Source organism: Aulonocara stuartgranti (assembly GCF_965226115.1).
Source record: "Aulonocara stuartgranti genome assembly, chromosome: 13".
NCBI lineage: Eukaryota > Metazoa > Chordata > Actinopteri > Cichliformes > Cichlidae > Aulonocara > Aulonocara stuartgranti.
This window is the reverse complement of record NC_138949.1, coordinates 4,872,509-4,889,139: the sequence shown is the minus strand read 5'-3', so window position 1 is coordinate 4,889,139 and position 16,631 is coordinate 4,872,509. Positions and strand designations below refer to the sequence as shown.

The following is a 16,631-nucleotide window of genomic DNA, read 5'->3' as shown; positions in this document are numbered from 1 at the left end:
CAGAAACCTTTTGCACTGAGTGAACTTATTTGTGTGTTCTCACCTGGAAGTCATCGATGGATGGTGCAGAGCGCTGGGTGGTGCGGCGGCGGTGCCACTGGTGGAGTGTGTTTCTGGTCTCAGAGCTCAGCACTCTGGCTGCTTGCTCCTCCTGGAAGTTCTTGATCAGAGACATGGCTCCATACGCACTGGTCAGGTAGTAGCCACCTGCACATCAACACGCACACACAGCGGCACACTGTTAATTATGTGGGGGGTGGAGGATGGGGTAGATTGTGCTGGTTTCCATGGAAAAGTGCCACACCTTCTCCATGCAGCAGTGAGGGGTCCAGCAGCTCCATCATGTAGAGTATCTCATTGTCCAGCTGAGGCATGTCACACTGGGCCAACACATAGGTCAGCATGGGCAGGAAGTCATCAGCACCATACAGACGACCTGTCAAACACACAGCAGGTTCACTCATCATTCCTGCCATGCGACACTGACTGTGGGTGTGGGTGTGGTTTTCATCTGTACCTGAGTTGTCCTCCATGATGGTGTAGATCAGTTTGCAGACTCTGAGCAGCATGCTGACCTTCTTCTCTGGAGAGTACAGTTTACACATGGTGTGGAACTTGTGTTTGATCTTTTCTATGGCCACTGTGTCCGGGGGCTGCGCGTCGGCCACGCCCATTTCCTGTGGCTGCCTGGCCTTGGCCTGGGACAGGTTCTCCTTCAGCTCCTGCCACTCCCCACTGCGTATCTGGAATTCCTGCAGGGCGCTGCTCACTACGGCCTTGAGGGGCTTCAGGACACACTTATGCATTGCTTTCTCCAGGACTTGGTCTGTGGACGAGCGCAAAGAGAATCTTTCAGTGTTTCGCACAAATAAACCGTTAGTGAGCTGAGGAAAGTTCAGCATAGCTGCTAGCAAATCAAAACACATAATACAAACATCACAAACGCCAGGCAGCTGCTGGTGCAGTCTGTCTGGCTCTAAATGAAGGACACCGCTAATCACTACAGTGACTTTGCTCCCAGAGGTACATGAGCTAAGTTACTAAAAGGCAAGCAAGCCTGGATCATGCTAACTGCTAAAAGACCCATTAGCATGCCCTCCAAGTAGCTGATTATTGTTTCTGTGAAGCAGGAAAATTACCCCCACCTGCATCAGCCACACCCACCATCAAGTGCGTAAGTAATGTGTACGTGTGAGTCGCATATTAGAAAACAAATGTCAGTGGAGTCTAAATTAAAAAAAACAAGTAAAGATTCCACAAGAGGAAAGCACATCAGTGAATATGAGTCAGTGCAATAGTGGTGTGTTTTTAGATACCATCTCTCTTGAAGGAAGTGCTCTCCCACTTACTGTTTTCTATCTGAACACCTACACAGTGATAAAATACAACCTGTGATATGAGATCAAGAGGGTCCACAGATCACTGAGTGAGACATGTTTTAGCTGTGACATTAATAATTTTACCCATGTTTACTGCATACCAAATTCATTGTGTACCGTGAGCCATGATTTAAGAGCTACAAGCTGTTAGAAGGGTGTCGCGATCAGATCAGTTCTACTTGTCATCATCATGTGTGTAAATCAAGTTCCTATTGACGACCATGTGTGCAGCTCAAAGTTCAGCTAGGAGGAGTCAAACCATCATGAGCTTCTTCGGCTTGTGCAGTCTGACTAACACACGAGCAGGAGGCCAAACCACAGCCCTGCTGAATAAGGAATGTGTGAGAGATGCTGACTGTTCTCTAGGAATATGGAGTCAGCAGTTTCTCTGGCTGAGCAAATCCACACACACACACACACACACACACACACACACACACACACACACACACACACCTTTCCGCCACATGAACCCATCTCCATCAGCTTCCTCCCGATGAAGTATCAAAGTCCGAGTCTGCTTCACGCATGTCTGTGAGATTCCTCCACTCCTCCAGATGTACGCCTACTGGAGCTGCATCAGAGAACCAAGCTGGCAACTCTCCAGCAGCACATTCTCACTTCCTCATTCCATCACTGTGTACCAACTGCCAGTAAACGAGGTGCTCTGCATGATTCTGTTATCACTGCTTGCTGCCACGGATTAAGAATGAGGAGTGAGCAGATTTCGCCAGTGCTTAAACTCTCTGTGTCAACAAACACTGATAATCCAGGGTGTGACTGTGGCTTATCTCCATGACAAGATCTTTCACTCACTGGAAACCACCTACCTGCCACTACATGTCACCACTGACGTTCCTTACCGTAACGCTCTGCAGCTTGGCAAAGATGGAAGTCACACCAAACTGAACTGTTCAAGTATTTCCAAAGAAAAGCTTGAAAAAATGATATTACGACACCACTGTCTGAAACGACCGCTTCCTTTTTTCCTCATTTCATGTAATTTTGAAACATTTGATCAATCAAAAAGGGGGAACCCATTTCTGTCAAATATATTAAATACTATTATGTAGTTCATATTATTATTATTAAAGTTGGCCAAAGTTTCAAACAATGACCACTCGGGTTCACACAGTTTTGTGTGATGTCACTCGGGGGAATATCCCTCACTCCACCTCCTGTTCAATCTCTTTGTTTACAAAGTGCAGGAATTTTGCTTCAACAGCTTCACAAAGGAGCTGCGCAAATAAACAAGGTCTATTTTCAACTGTCGGTAATGAAGAACTGGAGTCTAAGAATAACAACATGGCTGTTTGTTCCTGTTCAAAGGGAGTTTTTCCTTCCCACTCTTTCTGGCTGCTGATAGAGACTCATCTGAATGCTGACGCTCTGTCTGCATGATTGTAGGAGCTTTACCTTACAATATAAAGTGTCTCGAGGCAGCTGTTGTTGTGATCTGGTCTTTTCCCCTAAACGTCTCATCGGTCTGCGTTTTTTTTTTTTAAATTACTTTTAACCATTTTTTAAATGGCTTCTAAAGTTTTACCAACAGTCTAAAATACTCGCCGCCCTGCCTCCTTTTCCCAAAGCTAGAAATCTGAGAGAAGCAGCAATTGCTGCTATTGCAGAACTTGGAACCAGTGGAGTTTGGTCCCATTTGCTTGAAAAATAGCTTCTGATGTCAGCTTTCGGTAGTGAACAGTAAATTTGATATCTAACCGTTAAAACCTAACTTGTGAGCATTTTGGTTAACAACTAGAAGGACAAAACTCATAGCTGTGGGCTTTTTAAATTGGGAGAGTTTTCTTTCCTGCAGTCTCCACTGCTCTGCCTAAGTAATTAAAAACAGTGCCAACATTCCTCACTGTGGACATTAGTTAAGAGCTGTGTCCAAGTCACCCTAAAGAGGGACATGTCCAGATTTACAGACACACTAATGAGACTCCTCAGACTAAGTTTTCCGCACGTTGACTCTGTGCTTCTTTAGATTGCATGCATGCATCCACCTTAAAATAATGTGAGAGCAGGGTTAAGGAAATGTCACAGTGTCCTGTGTCCTGGATCACAGATGGACTGCAGACATCACAGTGGCACCCATTTTCCTGGGGACAACTTATCAGCCAAGGCCAGGGAAAGCTAGCAATCACACACAAACTTACACACTTCTTGTGTCTTCCCCTCTGAATATAAACATCCTCTCACCAAGCATCCTCCACGCAGCCTTTAACCAATCACCTTGTCTGCTGCAGCTGGGCGGTCTCACATAATACTGTCTACGGGGAACAGCTGAACCTTTTATCCACCATCCATTTGGTGAAGATAAAATAACAGTGAGACCACATCAAATACCATTATACACTCACACACACAATATGTGTGTGTGTGTGTGTGTGTGTGTGTGTGTGTGTGTGTGTGTACACAAAGTGACTGTCTCCTTGAACTATAAATAGCCTGCTGAAATCAGGAACAGTAGTGAGTATCTGTTCTGTCACTGAAGCCAGAAGCTACACAGATTGTTGACTTCCTGCTTATAATCTGAACCATAAAAATAGCATTTTGATTCGTCCTCGTCATACCAGCAGCATGTTTAAGACATCTACAGAACAGCAGACCTCATCTACTTTGACCTTTGATCCCATAAACTCCTCTTGAATGTGTTCACTAAAGTCACTTGGTCATTAGCAGGATAAAGCAAGACCAATGTGAATAACGCAAAAAACCCACAAACAAACAAACAAAAAAGTTTACGTTTTCAGCTCCAACACTTGCTCATCACTTCCAGTTTCAAAACAGCAAGACGACGACTGCAGTGTGGTCTTTTATATATATATATGAATATCTAGTGTGGATCTGTCTGAAGGAAATAAAATCCACCTTCCAGCATCAATAAACATGTTAATTAGCATGTTATGTGTCATTTGTCTGTACAAGAAGTGAATTTCTGAGTTGATATGTGACCTAAAAGCAACAGCGGAATAAAAGTATCATCAGAGCTATAAGTAAAAGCCAGAGTCCCAAGGTGTGCATATGATAACATCATCAATAAGTTAGACCTGCTTGATGTTGATCTGGCTCAGGCTGTCTGCTGGAGGACAGCCTCTCTGTGTGGGATGACTTCAACACAACAGACTCTATTTTCCCCTGCCCCCTACTCCCCCTCCCCATCCTGAACACATACACAGCTGGGGTGATGGAGGAGCACAACAAGCACAGAGGTGGCCTCCATATTTGAAATCGACCTACTCCCAAAAACCATACATCATCTACAACACAGATGGCCTGATGGTACATCTTGTTTTAGGTCACCTCTCGGTTTCATCTAATTCACATTATGTCATTTTCTCACACCACCTACTGGCAGTGTCAAGTGCGAGAGGGAGAGATTGAAGAACCACAGATTAAAAACAAAGAGTGAAGGGCAGGGAGAGGCACAGTGTGATGGGGGCTTGCGTCTAATCCTCTCCTCTGATTGGAGAGCTGGAGTTGGACCGAGACCGGTTGCATGACTTGGCAGACGGCCATCCAGAGGCATCTGGGCCAGCCGGCCTTTGAGCTCAACAGAAAACACTCTCTGAAGCTGCCACAACTAAATGTTGTGTAAGTGTTCCAAGAAGTAAAAGCCGCAGCAGTTCCCAGTGTGTCATCCCTGAGAAAAACAAGCCATTCAGAGAGTGGGCACGAGAGGGGGCCACAACACGCAACAATGGAAACACAAAGCTGCTCTTTCAATTTTAGTTTTCCCTTCAGACACCACACCGATTGTAGCTGTCAATCAAATTATTTATCAAGGGGAAAATGGAACATAATGAAAATGTTTCTGGCTTTAAAGGTGTGTTAAGCAACGTTTTCCATTTTCTAGCGGCTGAACAGCCTGTGGAGTTTTTCACACGTCCAAATCCAAAAGGATGCTTCCCAGAATGCTTCCTTAGCATTCCAAACTATTTATAATGAAATGAGCAGAGATGGAGATACCCTGTTCTGCTCCGGGTCGAGCTTTGAAAAAAAATGGATCCTTCAATCCTGATACACAAACAAACTTTCTTACAGGTGAAAAAACATTACAAAGTCAACTGTCAGCACTTCTCCACCCAATTCATGACTTCATAGTTGCAGCCCTTTGTTCAACTTTCTGAACGAGGCCAGTAAAAACAGGTTGGTGAAGTGGGCTCCTTCCTCCACAGATAAAACCCTCTTTGTGCTCTGTGTTTACATGTTTCTGTCCAAGGTCTAATGTGGCCACTGAATCTTGGCCTAAATGATTCAGACTCTTCCGGCAGGTGTGTGTGTGTGTGTGTCAGTGAGACATTGTATGTGCGTGTGTGTGGTTGTGTAGTTGTCTCTGGCTGTCCTCCTCCAAAGTGCTTTAAAGACATTGTAAGATAGGAAAAAAAGGATAAAAATAGTAAAAGGGCAGTAACAGAGAAATGCAAACACAATTATTGCTTCAATAGAGATTTGCATTCTGCTTCTAAAGTAGACACACAAAGCGTTTTCCAGTGTTCACTGCTAAAATACTGAAGTGAAACTGCTACATGTGCATTAATTGGAGTTAATGTGACTGTGATTTTCCACAATGATTAAGATTTCTGAATGTGTCACTCATTCACACTTCCTAGAAATAGTCACATTTATCTGCAGTCATGCAGGGAGCTGACTACCTGCTGAGAAACGATGAGATCAGAAGCTTAAAAAAGGTAGAAATGTTGCAACTGTGCAGAGCGGCTACTTCAGCAGTGATCTGAGAGGAGTGGTGCAAACTGTCTTTGGTGTAGATGCTGTCATTAAAGCAACAAGCTGACATTGTCCTCTATGATGTTAGTATTGGAGGGTCAGTGCAATGTCTGGGAAAACACAGGTGAGAAAATAAAGCTCTGTGCTAAAGTAAAATGATGGAGGACCACACTCTGCACTGCAAACTCACCGATCTGGTCTTCTGGGATCAGGCTCTCGATGGGCGGCTCCATCTCGGAGCTCTGTCGAAGGTAGCTCTTCATCTGTGTGATAAACTGCCGGAGAGTCTGCAGCAGGTCCAGTCCGGAGTCGTATCCCTGCCATGCCTGGGTGCCCGCACCCTCGCCCATGTAGCTCAGATAGTCCTGCACCAAGGAGCCGAAGTACGAGCTCTTATCTCTGGACAGCTCTACCACTTTACGGATCGCCCTCTTCTCAGGTGTGAGCAGCGAGTTGAAAACGCCACTCACTTTGCGAAAATGGCCTCGCAGGGCCTTCTGGAGGACCAGGGCACTGGCACTGGGGCGACGCTTTGTGCGGTGTCCAGGTGGCACCATGGTCAGGTCCTGGTCTTGGTCCTGATCGCTCTCCAGGCTGACGCCATAGTCAGGTTCCTCTTCGTCATCTTCATCCTCATCGTCGTCATCGTCCTCCATACTGCAGAAACCTAGGTGGGACGGTGGGATGGAGAGGGGGAGGTGGGTGTTGAAGTCAGCCTCAGTGGGGGGGCTGGGGTCATGCATAGGAGGCATAAAGAAAGCTGAGGACTGAGAGAAATCCAGCGAGTCTGACGAGTCTGTGGAGAGGCTCATGTCACTGAGCCGCTGGCTGCCCCCGCTGCATTCGTCAACTCTTTCTTCCTCTCCTCCGCCCACCTCTCCATGCTCGACTGCTGTCACCACGGTGGAGTCTGGGGGACTGCAGGAGTTCTGGGAGCAGGGTAGAGCCTTTTGCCGGGATAGTTTGGCTCTGATTAGGGCCTTCTCAATGGTGTCGTCCTCCAGAGCTCGGTGACACTGAGCGTCCTCTAGACTGGATGTTGGTGAGGCTTTGGTTCGACGTGGAGATGAGGACAGAGATGGCAGAGAGAGGGGCAGTGATGGCCGGGGGATGGATATAGGTGAGCTGATGCTAAGTCTCTTAGGCGGAGAGGATGAGGGGCTGATACTTAGCGAGGAGCCAAGGCGAGAAAGGAGGCTGCTGCCTCGCTCCCTCTCCTCCACCTTCTCCTTGATCCAGGAGATCTTTTCGGGCATGCTGCGCTGCCGAACAGGAGGGGCTGTTTGCTGTGCTGTAAAGCGAGGTGGAGGTGGCCGAGGTGGTGGAAATCGTGTCACGCTTTCTGGCCCGCTGAGTTTGTGACTTGTGCTGGTGTGTAGCTCTGTGTTTCTGTCAGGGTTCTGCAGGTTTTCTTGCTGTGACTGGCTGCTGTGGCTGTGATCTGAGCTGCAAACCTGAGCTTCCTTACTGCTGCCTTTTCTTTTGTCAGCTTCCTCTCTCAGGTCCTGCTTTCCTGTGTCGGGGATGTTGGGAGTGAAGCTCTGATTATCATCTGGCTGGTGGACCTTTAGGAAGAGCGGGTTGATGAAGCACAGCGCTCCATTGGCTTGGCAACACTCAAGCTCAGATGGGGTGCGAGTTTGAAGCCGAGGGCGTCCTGAGGTAGCTGTTGAGGACACTGGTCTGTGGGCAGGTGGGGGTGGTCTGTCAGGGGCTGCTGTCCCCGTCAACGACACTGGGCTCTTCCTCCTGCTGCACAATGGAACATCCCAGAAGCCTAAAAAGAAACAGCAAATGAAAGATCTTGTGTTCATATTGTTTTCTATTGTTTTTTTAACAGTAACCATGAAATGTCTAAATTAAATATCAACATTGTGTAAACAATACTTGTATAATACCCTAAATAAATGTTTTGTAAGCTTTTACAGACTTCCATACAACTTCATTACCTCAGATTATTTTGACCATGACCATAATCATAAAGTGATAGTGTGTTACTGTGATTGACCTGATCTGCTAAAACGAATCCCCAAGGCCATGAGCCCTATAACCTATAAACAAATTTATCAGAGTTGCCTTTTCACAGCTTTCAGATAAAAACAGGACTGATTAGATTTCAAGTTCAGCCACAATTTGGCTTTCATAAATGATGAAAGTAAGAAAAATCAAGGGAAAAAATGGGAAACATTTCCTATAAATCCTTTGTGTTTGCTTTTAATTCGAATCAGACTTTATGTCCAAGGAAATCCCCTGTAAAAAGAAATCAATAAATACTTGACTTATCAAGTTAATGAATAACCTTGTTAATTAACGGAGATTTTAATCACTGACTAAGAATAATAACTGCGTTTTTTGTCATAATCTAACAGCCAAAAGACAAGAAACATATGGCAAGATGAGGGAGACTCATGAATTCAAATATTACAGTCTAGTATCATGTAACAATATTTTTCTGTAAGTAAGAAATTTGAACTGTTTCACCCTCAAAAGCTTTGGAGGCATGAGTGCCACGAATATTGACTAATAAGGGCCAAAATAATTCTGTTTAGATTTCATTGCAATATTAGAGCACCATTTAACAAAGAAAGCATCACCATTGCTCACAATTATCTCAAACTGCATCTGCTGAACAGTCCAACTTGCCTGTGATGTCCCTCAGCGAGGCTGTGTAAAACACAATCAAGTAAAAGATCCTTCTGCCCACTGCAGTCAAACAGCTTCTCACTGCAGAATCAAGTTGGAGTGAAGTAGAAGAGCTATTTATTGGGTGGTTTGCTTTCAAAAGCAAAAAATGTGCCAAGAAAATAAACAGAGTCAGCTATCTTTTTTTTTCCACGGTTTTACTGGGAGCCGACACGTTTATAGATCCAACAGTTCAGCGAAGAGCAGGAAAATGCTCAGCAGTGCTCCCATCAACTCCCAGTAAAAGCCCCACTAAATAAAACAAATGCCAAAAACCTCTAAATGCTCCTTCATGCTGTTAGGAGCTTTTCTCAACAGAGGAAAGAAAGAGAGAAATGGCACTAAACAATTTTAACACAACTCTTTGTTGAGCACTTGGAGTCTGAGCCGTACCAGACAAACACACAGCAGAGGAAACAACGGCATATGAGAAATATTAGTGCCAGACACAGTGCAGCTCCTTCACACACAGCAGAGAGGAAACAACAGTACTTACTGTGACCCAAAGCTGAATGGCACAGGCGAACTGCTGATGTCAGTCTAACTTTGTGTTTAGAGGACACTGCGTCTCTGCAGGCTGAAACTCTGCTGGTTTCTGTGGCTCACTCGCACTCCCTCTTTGTTATGACTCACTTGTGTTAATAAGGGTGTGGGCGGGCTGTTGGCACACTCAACCCACCTCTCCTCTCCCCTTTCACATGAAGCTGCGTGGCAAACCAAAACAAGTCCATCCCCCCATTTCCGTCTTGCGCTGCTGATGTTTATTCTCTCTATAAGTAACCTTTACTTCTCAGACTTGCTGAAAAACTTCTTTGTACATTCGTTACAGTTGTGCTAAAAGTTTACACATACTGATGATGGGAATGTCAGGGTTGGGATTTTAATGATTTCTTTGAACTGCTCTTTTTCCAGGGTGGAATGATTATACAGCATACATCTTTAATGATGTCAAATAAAATAAAATAAAAAAACCCTACAAAAACTGGCCATACAAGTTTGAATTTATTTTGGATCAAAATCATACATACATCCCGAGAATATTCGGTTAAATTTCCCATAGCAAGTTGCACCTTAATCATGCACCTTCAGTAGCCACCAAAAAGCTTTCGGCATAGTTCTGGTTAGATATAACCACTCTTCTTGGCAGACTACATTGGTGGATTCCCTGGTGCAGACTAGAGATGGCACGATACCACTTTTTTATGTCCGATACCGATATCATAAATTTGGATATCTGCCGATACCGATATGAATCCAATATAGTGTTTTTTAATCAACAAAACTGTTTTTTAAATATCTTGCTGCATTTTGCAAGTCTGCAAGTTCATACTCAAGTTTAAAACAACAACTACACTAAAGCTATTCTGTTATACCTGTATACAAAAAAAAATATTTCATAGTTCAGCAATACTGATCAATCTAATAAACTTAAACCTACACCATCCTCCCTATTCTGGTATTTTAAAGAGTACTTAGCGTAAATATTAAGCAACCTAACTAATAGGGTTCCAACTCCCAGCAACAACAAAAATAAATAAATAAAAAATAGGGAACCACCCCTCACGCTCCACCTCATGATGCTTAATCGACGTAATCAACCTTAATTTGATGCAGTGTGAAAAAAAAATGCACAGAAATCAATTATTTTTCAAGAAATATTAAATAGATTCAACATCTTTCTTCAACAAAATTGCAGACTGCACAGATGGTACCTTCCCAAAGGAAAAAGTACTATAGCTTACTAGGGTATATATATTAGACTTAATAGTTACTATATACAGTAATGGACTTCTATTCATTTTACATCAAATTAAAACTTTGGGTGTCAGATAATTATTTATTAAAAGCTCGACATTTTAAATGAGAATAAGAAAGAAAAGTATGTCTTTGTGCCCCCTTTTCCCAGTTAATGCCCTATCGGCCCCCCTGGCTAAACTTTGCTAGATCCGCCCCTGCACAGTTACCAGCGTCAGCTACGTAGAAAAAGATCCTCGAGTAGAAAGTAATATTAAATAAATTCTAACAACAGCTGATCAAGCTTAAACGTGCTGCTGTTGTTCAGCCGCTGGTTTGCTCTTTCTGGCGCAAAGTGGACCAAAAACAAACAAGAGAGACTCACGACAGAAAAGCCGATCAGCTGATCATTAGCAGTTTCACGATTGAAGTAGCAGCCGGAGAGCGAGAGGCAGTCGCTCGTTAAGCTTAACGTGGGAATGCTTTACCAAACATTCAGAGATGGACTTACACACTTGCTTTACTTCTCTCGGGGATAACTTTGTCGGAGATGAAATGCCAGGTTGCTAGCGAAGCTCCAAATGCTATCCAGACCACCGACAGGTCCGGCATGCCACAGCCGCTCTATCACGTGATGCATACTGCTCCGACTGCTAACGTTCTGAGGTGAGTTACAGCGTGTTGCAAGTTTTGTGAGGTGCTTTCGTGATATTTAATGGATCGGATTACATTTTTTATTTTTCTCTGATATCCGATCCAGTAATTTAGGTCAGTATCGGACCGATACCGATACGTAATATCGGATCGGTCCATCTCTAGTGCAGACCCAGCTTTTAATCATGGACTGCAATTTTTTTTCAATAGGGGTTGAAGAAGTCCCAGACTGTCATCTTCAGAGTAGAGAACACCAGTTAGCATGTTCAGGAATAACCCAGGAACCAACAAGACTCCCACGAACTGGAAACTTCTGGAACACAAGTGTCCTGCACAGTGCGCACATACAGAGCCCAAGACAGGAATGTGTTTTGCTGTGGTTTTGTGTAAGAACTGGGAAATTGTGTGACATCATTCAGAGCTACGGCTGCCAAACTGGAGCCAGGAAAAAAAAGTCAGAGGGAGGAAGTGGTGGCTCTCTCAGTGCTGAGACTACTTCAACTTAACCAAGTGGCAGATGAAACAAACTGTTCCATCAATGAACATGCCGCTTTCCATAGGAGTAGATCTGATTATCAGGCAGCACACCAGGATGTTGCCAGACTCTACAGTGTATTAGCAACATGCTGAGCTGATCCTAAGGATTATCATCAAGATCAGTGTTATTACTAACAGATCAGTAACAACCAATCAAAACCCAACAGATCTCTTAATGAGCCTGGAAATGACGCTTTACAGCTCTGCTTTGACAGCCTGCAGTAAATATACAGGTACAAAATAGAAAGTGTGAATCTCAGGTCAAATACTGAGCATAAGAATCAGGAAAGCTCGGGCATTGATTAATAAGTTATCACTCCCAATGTTAACATTCAGACAGAAGCTACTCGCTCTCAGGAGGTGCTAACCTTCCTTTTCACTTGTTAAATTAACTAAGACACTTGCAAGTAACATAATAGTAACACACTCTGGTGAGTCTGGTGTTGCCTGCCTTGCTAGTGTCTTGCCAATATCTACATAGAGCAGTTCATGAAAAAACAACAACAACAAAACACGTGTTTCAGCTGCACACCTGAGCAACAAATAGTTCATAACTGGATCTGATACTGACGGAGGAACAATATTAAAGAATATGGAGTCAGGGCCAAATAAACACGACGGAATATGACTGATCAAAGGCTGAGAACCTGATGACATCTACAAAAGAAAGGCAAATATTTAGTGATACAAGATTAGAAATGTTTTATTTATCTTTTATTTCTATACTAAGGAAATTATTTGTAAAGATTAAATAACAATTCAATGATGTTGTTTAAAGCGATGGTTTCCAAAGGTTTTTGCAATGGGAACAATATTAAACAGATTAGAAGTTCGGGGGGAGTATTGATGTGTCGTTCAAAACACCCAAAAAACAATTTATGTTATTGAATTACTTACAGTGTTTAGAAAAATTCAGCTTTACTAATATTAACATAAATTAGGGGTTAAATAATAATGTTAATGACCCACTTGGTCTGAGAAGCTTTATATTAAACAAGTACTCACGGAGGCAAAAACATCCATTCATCTACTTAGCTCTAAGCCCTTGCCAAGAACTCTGAATTGGCTAAGGGCTAACACATATGGATAGCAACCGTACACACCCATGGCCAGTTTAGAACAATTTCACTTACATCATGCGTGTCTTTGGAGTCCATGTATGTTTTCATTTTCTACGTTAGAAGCCATACAGTCATGGGGAGAACATGCAAAATTTCAACCAATGCAAACGTGCTCCCATGCAGTCCCCTGACAACCCAACAGTACATTGCTCAACTGGTCAAATGCTGATTGGTTGACAAGCTAAGCAGAGCAGGAACACGACAGTGGAGTTCGTTGCCAACAGAGAAGAGCGAAAAAAAGATCAAGGATAGACTTCTATGAAGATCAGACCTCCCAAACAAAAGAAGTTGTCCCCTTTTGGCTGTTAAAAAGATCCGAGGTCTGCACTGAGACTAATGACTAGCTAATGTGAGAATCCATTAAAATATTCACGCCAACATTACATTTATGTCATTTATGCTCTTAGTTCTTTAAGCACATTTTTAAAGATAAAGTTATTATGGTGCAAACTTGCAAACTTTAAAAATAAATTATAGGGAAAACCAGAAGCAAAACATCAAAACTTAATCAATTCAAGACTAAATACAAAAACATATCATTGATCTTAAAAGTTCCCCTCCTAATTTGTCAGCCAAATAGAAAATCTGTACACATGAAGTGTCTAATGGGCAACTTTTGGACCCGGCTGCCAAGCTAAACTTTAAGAACATTACAAAAAGTCAGTTACCTTACTAAAAAAAACCTTCCCTACAACAGTGTTATCACAGGTGGAGCGCCACACAACATAGGTAACATGACACTGACAACGTCACACTCAACAGTGATCTTTTCTCCTCTGAGTCAGTGGTGAAAGTAATACCCACAGAGTCTCACAAGCATACTTGTTCATATCAACGTCAGAAACGTCTCCTAGATCAACTATTCACTGTAGCTCAATTACCTTTAGCAACACAAAGGCCACTATTGTGTCACTTCACCAAAAAGGCGCCCTTTTTTATGAATGAAAGACTGTTTGTGGGGGGAGGGGTTGTTAAGACAACAAGTCTGCACGCACTTCAATAAAAGGCAAGAAAGTCATCAAATCATCGTGTCACACGGAATTCTTTAAGAAGAAGTCAAGTCTACCTTTGAGCACCCCTTAATGCCTCAAGCTGAATCATAGTGGTAGAGTCTGAGTGGATAAAAAAGTTGCTCTGAGAAGGATGTACAAAAAGAGTGCTGTGGAACATAAATCACAGGGAGTTTCTGAGCCCTTTGCTGCATGTCATCACCCACTCTCTCTCCCTGCTTTCCTGTCTACTCTCCACTATCAAACTGCCTAACAAAGGCTCAAAAAATAATCTTAAATGCTTGAATGTCATCGGAACTATTGCCTTTACGATGAATTTACAGAAAACTAAATGTTGTAAGTGGTAACCTACCAGGGTGAGATTTATCCCTGCATACTTTACATGTTTAAAAAACAAAACAACTTAAAAAAGGGAAAATGTTTTTGATTTGTGTCACAATGATTATTTCCTTGTCCCTGGTTTGCTGACTTGGCCAAAAATCATCCCATGATAGTAAAAGGGAGGGTGTCACCACGACTAAAACGACTATCGCAGTTATTTGTCAAGATTATTCATTGAGTTTAGTGATAATAATGTTTGTCTTAGAGTCATGCTTTCACTTTTTCACAGGTCTGTGTCCCTAAGAGGAAAAATGTGAAAAAGTTGTAATTGTCTGAGTTGATATTAAACAAGTCACAGCACCGTGGCCTTCATGATTAGATGTAGTGCAGTTTGAGGTGAATTTTTAGGTGGTTGATTAAGTTAGTTGTGTGTCTTGTGGTGACGATAACTCTACAGCACTGTTATAGGATGTGATGATTAATTATATGATGGTGGTTATTTATGGTGGTCCAGGGAACAGCTGTGATTGGTACATGCAGACAGGTCATTTAGGGAGCGCTTGATTTGCTCTTGTTTTGTGTTCCACTGGCAGACCACCACTTTCAATATCATTTGATCGTCTTCATTAAATTGCGTTAAACTAAAATCGTGATCAAGATTAAAATTGAAATAATTGTGCATCCCTAGTACTGGGTAAGGGATTGAGGCTGGTTGTTGGTGGTGATGACGTTGACCTCACACCATTAAGTCATGAACATGAATAAAATCTCTTCCACAAACACAGGCGGTCTTGCCTGATTTAAACAAAGCTCAGTCGCACTGATCTGGGTGTGGAAGAGGTTTTTGTCCCTAAGACTGATTCATTCAGCACCAGCATGCCAGTTAACTCCTCAAATACCATGGAATGTGGTTGGGATGGGCCACAGGAGGAAAAAAGTTTCTGCGGGTTTTACACCCGATAAATGTGGGAAAAGAGAAAGTACCGTCTGCTGACGGAAGTCCACAAATCAGTTTGAACAAAAAAAACTGAAACTGAGCAATCATTAATTACTTCCAAATGACTGAATGGAGAAGAATAGTAACTGGCTATCAACAGCGCTCAGCAGTAATTTACTTCCATACTTGCAGCATATACTGCATTCCTTAGACTTTCATAAGATAAGAGAGATAAGATAAAACTTTATTAATCCCTCGGGTGGGTTCCTCTGGGAAATTCGGTTTCCAAAAGCACAGCACCGACAAAAGTTACAGAGTTACAGAATATTACACACACACACACACACACACACACACACACACACACACACACACACACAATATACGAAGGGGATAAATAGAATAAATAGGAATAAAAATACAAATACAAGTGAATTGCACATTTCAAGTATTTTTATTTTTATTCCTAATCATAGAATACATAGCTCTATAAGCTTCCAAAGTAGCTCTATAAGCTACTTTGGAAATAAACAACCAACTATCACTGAGAGTTACACTGAACACAGATGTTACACAAACATTATTCTCAAAATGGCTTCAACATTTAAAGTTTATATGTAGCCAATTACGTCATATTTATTTGTCTCTGCAGTTTGAGTTCCCCAGCTTGACCATTAACACACACTACATATAAATAAGTGAACAAACCTGCACCAAGCTTAGCAACTTCCTCAAGATCAGAAAAAGTTCTGGCTGAAGCGATGGCCTCTGGGAGTTTCAGAGTAAACGGCAACACATCCCTGAGAAAGAGAGAAAAGGATCAATGAAAGTTAGAACACGGAGGAAAAGCGGTTTGATTTAAAAAGCTACTCTCAAACTTGTGTTAGTCACCGTGTTGAAAAAGCTGTGGCTCAGCTTTGTGTGCGATGGTGGCTAAGGTGTGGGTTCAACCACAGAACTGTGGAGGATAAAATGTGCATGCTGCTGTGCTACCTCTGGGACTTTACCAAAACATTTCAAAGATTTTAGTTTCGGTCATGCAAGCTTGCGTGAACAACAGTGAACCTAATTTTATGATAGTGATGTCACAGTGAAGCCTGGACACACTGGGGCAGTGGAGGATATACATTTTGATCCCCTGTTGAATTCCTCATTTTAACAACTTACAAAGAAATAGGCAGTCTATAAAAATTAATTAATTAATTAATTAATTAATGTGCGTTCTAGTGAGGAAATAAGTATTTGATCCCCCCTGAGAATTTGTCCAGTACACTATCCAACAGATAGTTGTGTGGCAGCTACCAAAGGACTAACTGTTATCAAACCACCGTTCACAGTTCCACATGACAACAGAATTGACCGCTAATAATTTTTGAACCCAAAGGTCATTTCCAAAGAGCTTCCAAACATGGCAGATTTCAAAAAGGATGAAATGAGAACATTGGAAAAGGGAAGGGCCAAAAGGAAGCCTAAAAAATATCTACTGCAGAAGAAGAGGATCTGAAAATTATATCCTTTGGAGGAA

At 42.6% G+C, this 16,631-nt stretch overlaps 1 protein-coding gene across 2 annotated transcripts in view; it reads right to left on the bottom strand.

Moving 5' to 3' along the window:
* Positions 1–16,631, bottom strand: part of LOC309720330 (ras and Rab interactor 2-like) — a 43,872-nt gene that overhangs the window by 3,077 nt on the left and 24,164 nt on the right. The window contains exons 1-6 of one of the 2 annotated variants that reach the window (XM_082557160.1): positions 9,289–11,412; positions 8,754–8,834; positions 6,301–7,887; positions 518–826; positions 305–436; positions 44–207 (exon numbers count right to left, since the gene is read on the bottom strand). In XM_082557160.1, coding sequence (XP_082413286.1) covers positions 44–207; positions 305–436; positions 518–826; positions 6,301–7,887; positions 8,754–8,834; position 9,289 — 2,274 coding nt within the window. In that variant the 5' untranslated portion in view covers positions 9,290–11,412. Of the gene's footprint in view, positions 1–43; positions 208–304; positions 437–517; positions 827–6,300; positions 7,888–8,753; positions 8,835–9,288; positions 11,413–15,814; positions 15,907–16,631 lie in introns of those variants that run through there. The other variant, XM_082557159.1, reaches the window with a different exon arrangement.